This window comes from Galeopterus variegatus, unplaced genomic scaffold (genome assembly GCF_000696425.1).
Source record: "Galeopterus variegatus unplaced genomic scaffold, G_variegatus-3.0.2 Scaffold4237, whole genome shotgun sequence".
Lineage (NCBI taxonomy): Eukaryota > Metazoa > Chordata > Mammalia > Dermoptera > Cynocephalidae > Galeopterus > Galeopterus variegatus.
Genome location: NW_007730348.1, coordinates 1,177 through 6,613, shown reverse-complemented (window position 1 = coordinate 6,613; position 5,437 = coordinate 1,177). Strand labels below are relative to the sequence as shown.

Below are 5,437 nucleotides of genomic sequence, written 5' to 3'. Positions count from 1 at the left end.
ATGGGGTCCATTGGCATACCCAGGTAGGCAAAGGAAGGCAAGGGTTTTTTAAGGCAAAATGAGGAAGGTTATATAAGTTGTTTTGAAACAATTATTCCTGGCTACAAGGATCAGTAACAAGGCTGATGTCAATCCAAGCCTGAATAGGTGGTGGCTGAGCAGGCATCCTCATGGAAGTACGAGAAGTCTTCAAAAGTTCATGGAAAGATTGTACTATCTTTTAATTCTATTTTTCCATGAACTTTTTGAAGTACCCTTGTATTCTTTGTGGAAGGTTGTGGTGGCCTTTGTGCAAGGTTGTGGTCTTCACAGATTCCTTGTAATAGTTTTTATCATAGGCATGTATGCATGAGAGCCCCTCCTTTATGGCCTCCCAAGTCCATTTTGTTAGACTTTGGCATAAGTGATTCCATTTTGGTTCTGACCACTTTCACAACTCAAGGCTTTTGGCCAGAGCTGCTGAGAAAAATAAATGCTGAGTTAAACAGAGGCAGAGACAAGTTAGGAACCTTGTACAGTCATCCCATTGAAAGATGTGGTGGCTTAGCCCTGGACAGGAGAGGCAGAGGTTAGGAATGGTCAGACTGAATTAGCAGGATTTGCTAATAGATTGCTGTAGAGAGGGACCATGAGGAATCAAGGAGGCATCCAGGCTGCTTGGCCTGAGCTGCTGAGAAAATGAGGCTGCCTATTACTAAGACGGGACAACCATTGGAGGAACGGCATTGACAGGGGAAATGAGAATGCAGCTTGGGTCATGTTATATTTGAGGTGCTTCTCAGACACTCAAGTGGACGTGTTGAGATCTGGGCTAGGTGTATCAATTTGCAAATCACCAGAATACAGGTGGTTCTTAAAGCAATGGGACTGGGTGTTTACCCACGGAGTACCACTAAAGCAGAGGAGTCTAAGGAATGGGCTGTGAACACACCAGTGTTGATCAGCGATCAGGGAGAGATGAAATGAGAATGAGGAGAGGCGAATGTGGTAGGAAAAACGTGAGAAAAAACAATTTCCTGGAGGCCAGGTGAAGAAGATTGTATTTGTTTCCCAGAGCTGCGGTAACAAAGTACCAGGAACTGGGCGGCTTAAAACAACAGAAATTTATTCTTTCACAGTTCTGAAGGGCAGAAGGCCAGAATCAAGCTGTCAGCTGGGCCATGCTCTCACTGAAGGCTCTAGGGTAGAATCTATTCTATGCCTCTTCCAGCTTGTGGTGGTTGCCATCAATATTTGATGTTCTTTGCCTTCTGGCTGCATCACTCCAATCTCTGTCTCTGTCTTCACATGACCTTCTCTCATGTCATCATCTGCGATGGTGGATGTGTTCTCTGTGCTACCCAGTATGGTAGCCACCAGCCACATGTGGCTGTTGAGCAGTTGTCATGTGGCTAGTGCAACTGAGGAACTGAGTTTTAAATTTTATTTCATTTTCAGTCATTAAAATTTAAATAACCACATGTGGCTGGTCGTTACCTTAGTGGGCAGCACCACCTAGGGTATGACCAAGGGAATGTGTGGCACAGGGTCCAAGGTTTTGGGAAGTGAAGAAGTAAGAAGTGGAAGGCCAGTTTACTGGAAATATCATCTAAGTAGATATTGAAATCATCAAGTCAGGTCAGGAATAGTTAGTGGAGAGAGAGGGAGGTTATGAGCCATGAACTAAAAGCTTCAAGAAATGACAGGGAGTGATTGGAGGCCTGATTTTTTCATCTTCTCTCCCTTTCCTGGGACTAACATTCATCTTCTTGGAGAGCTGGCTGAGCTCATTCCTGCAGATCCTGAAAGCTGCAGAACCCCTGGTCCCAGCTGCCCAAACACCCCAGCCCCTGCTCCTGTGGCAGCCACTGTCAGATGTCCCTGCCAGCCCTGGTAGCTCTAAGCAATTCAGGAGGTCCAGGCACACTCTGCCGAGTACTACGAGTGGCTCCAGCCACAAGGCTGGACAGAGAAGGCAGGATGATTTCTGATGGGGGGAGCTGGGGAAGCTTCCTACGTGATGAGTGGGCAAAGCCCTGAAGGGTGGGGGCTTTCACCTCCAACCTATGACCTGGGATGGGTATAGGGTTTCTGGAAGAGGGATAGAATAGAAAAGCTTAATTTGCTGCAGATAAAAACAGTATGCCATTCTTGTTTTGTTTTTGAGAAAATTTTACGAAATGTATTGGCTTTAAAGAGCAGCACGAAAAAAAAAAAAAAAAAAAGAGCAGCATGGAGCCCTTTCAAGGTGTCCTTGCCCATCTGGAATATCACAGAGCTCTGGACTATTCTCTGTCCAACTCTGCATTCTCAGTAAATCAGGCTTCTCTGGAAACGCAGGAAGAGGTCAGGCAGGGGCTGTTCTTTGTTCTCTCCTCTGATATCAACCTCAGAGCACCCTTCCTACTGTGGGCAGCAACTGGAGAATGCAGGGGGAGGCCCAGAGTGGATCCACTCACACACTTTCTTTCTGTCTCCAGCCAGTGTTGTTGCACCCATGATTGGAGGAGGTGAATCTCTGCCGGAAAGGAGCTTTCCAGCCCCCATCCACCCCTGCCCCTAAGCCTCTGGGAGCAACCAACTTTGACCAAGCCCAGGATTCCCTCAAGACCCAAGATGTGGGTGGGTGGGGGTGGAGTGGGCAGGGGACAGAGGTGGAATACTGGAGGTGATGAGAACCTTAGAGCACAGGAAGCAAGGCAAAGCCATTAAAAACACAAGGCTTTGAAGGCAGCCACACCTGTCTTATCTTCTGCCAAGTACAAACTACGAGACCCTGGGTGAGTCATTTGATCTGTCTGAGTCTGTGATTCCTCCCCATAAAGCAGGGCCAGTGATATCTATTTGGGGAGTTGTAGGGAAAGTATAAGTTGAGCTGTGTCTAGTTCCTCAGAATTGCTTTGCAAGCTCTGGTAGCTCATCTACTGAGCTATGTCCTAAAGCAGCATCCTCCAATGCAGTGGCCAAAATTAAAGAAAATCATAACGTGTCTCTGTCACATGAGCATTTCAAGTGCTCAATAGCCACATGTGGCTACCAGCTTAGATGGTACAGATAAAGAACACATTCATCATTGCAGGTAGTTCTGACTGCATTGCTCTGGAGATTTCAGGGAGCCCAGAAGGACCCCCTCCACACACACACACACACACACACTACAGCAGAGTCCTCAGGAGCAGAGGGCAGAAGCCCCCACCCCATTACCTCCTCAGAAGAGCAGCTCTGATGTTGTCTTCTGTCAACCTTGTGCTTCAGGAGAGACTATTTTTCCTCCCAAAAGGGGAGGTTTGAAGTACAATTTCATTGTACTTACTTTACACAGGGGGACCTGAGGCACAGGGAGGATGAGGGAGACCCCAGTGTGTCATAGCAAAATGGAGGGGTAAACAGGACCGGGATCCAGGCTCTCTCGGGAGTCTGTCCACTCGCTTGTTTTCACATCTCCCAGCCTTGCTCTGGGTCTCTCCCAAGAATAAGCACACTCCCTGTCCTCCTCATCCCTGAAGAAAGGTATCAGGGAGGTCTGGGGGAGTTTCTCCCCTGAGTACAGCCCCAAAGCTCCTCTTCCCCACAATTGTGACAGTGGGGGCTGTGCCTGTGGAGCAATCACCGCCTCCTCCATAGCATCCAAGATGATGTCTGTAGTGGCTATCACCAATGGGGGCAGAGTTGCCGCCGGCAGCCTGGTGGCCACTCTGCAGTCAGTGGGTAAGTGTTGGGAGCCAGGAGAGGATCCAGCCTAGAGGCTGAGCCCGAGGGAGGCCCTCTCCTTTCCCTACAGTTCCCCAATCCTCGGCATCCCTGTCATTTGTCGGTCCCTCACTGTCCCCTCTTCTGGGTGGTGGTGGGACCAGAGGTGCAGCCCAGGGTCTGCGTTCCCCATGGACCTTGAGAGCCTGGGCAGTTCCCCTCCCCTCTCTGAGCCTGAGGTAGATGAAGAGGCCTGCCTCACTCGGAGGGTTTGCCCTGTCACTGGCAGATTCACCACCAGAGTTCATTTCTCCTCTTTGGGCAGCTGCCTGCAGTAGCCCCTCTCCAAAGCAGAGATTCTGGGGTTTAAGGAAGTAGAGGAGAGAGTGGGGGTGGGTGTTGTGAGGCCCCCTCCCACAAGAAATGCACTTACACGCCACTCGTGCAGAAAAGGGCAGTTTATTCACTCCAGCTGGCCAGCATCCGTCTCCCAAGAAGCAACCAAGGAAGAACGGCATCAGGCTTTGGTCTTGTGGGGTTTTTAAAGGCAAAAACTACATCCCGTTGGCACACGGGTTTGTCCAGGTGCACAAAGCAAGCTAGGGAGCTAGGTCACAGAGGCCGAGAATGAGCCGTTCGAGCAATCGAGCATACAAGTTTTCATTGTGTATGGTGCCTGTTCCCATGTAATAATTCACTGTGTATGGCTCCTGTTTCTATGCAATTGTTTTTTGTTTCTATGAAAAGGTCAACGATTTCTCATGCAGAAGCGGGGGTAGTCTGCAGGTCAGACGGGGCAAAATGGAGTTACTTAGGTTAAGCAAGCAGTTCTACAGAAGCAGATAGCATACGTTATGAGGGTGTAGGGGGCTCTATTTCATGGGCTGTCTGGGTCTCAGGCCTCCTGAGGGGCCCAGAGTCTCTGACCCCCAAACCTCGTGAGGAGCCACTGGACCACCTGGCCCTGGTTGCTCACCTCTCCTCTCCCTCAGGGGCAGCTGGACTCTCTACATCATCCAAAATCCTCTTGGGCTCTGCTGGGTCAGCTCTTGGGGCCTGGCTGGGGAGATCAAAGTAGGCATCCCCTTCATCTCCCCCAACTAGATCCAGTACTAATGCAGGAAGCTGGCTCTCATGGTGGGAATGCCTCTGGATGACAGTCCCCCAAATGACAAGTCCCCTGCCTCCCCAAATTGTTCAAGGAAACATGAAAACTAAAGACAAGGTGCTGATGACCTTCCACTAGATTTGGTGCTGTGTCCTCCTGGTTGGGATGGCACGGTGCCTCTGTGGGCAGTGCTGGGAGAGGAGGAACTGGAGAGGAAGGAGCATGGGATATCTGTGGCTGGGAGCCTGGTCTGTCCCCTGTGCTGCCACTCACTCTGCAATCCTGGGCATGTCACATCTCCCCTAGAACCTCAGTTTGCTGCTCTTCAGATGGGGGATTAGACCAAGTTTCTTTGAAGGTCTCAGCCAGTCAGTGTGATAGAATAGCTTGACTCTTGAGTCCCTGCTTGAGCCATTGACCCTCAGTTACCAAGCCTTTTGTCCTCACAGTTGACTGACACCTCCCCCCCCACTGAAGCCTCAGGATCTGGCTGCATGATTACTCTAGAAGTTCAGCAATACTGTCTGCCGGCCCTGTGGGCCCTTGGGGCTCTCCACAGATGTAGAGGAGTTTCATTTCTCCAGGGTGCGCTGTGCCTCTTGGTCCAGAGCCCATGGATCTTCAGCCCCCAAGTGGGACCAACCAGAGCCTGCAAGGCTA

The 5,437-nt window shown here is 50.1% G+C and overlaps 1 protein-coding gene across 1 annotated transcript; it reads left to right on the top strand.

Moving 5' to 3' along the window:
- On the top strand, positions 1-4,743 carry LOC103602634 (interferon alpha-inducible protein 27-like protein 2; the record flags this gene model as incomplete). Its single annotated transcript, XM_008587059.1, has 3 exons — positions 1-23; positions 3,563-3,687; positions 4,662-4,743. Coding segments are annotated over exons 1-3 (230 nt in total), but the record flags the coding sequence as incomplete, so codon positions are not given.
- Between the last annotated feature and the right edge of the window lie 694 nt (positions 4,744-5,437).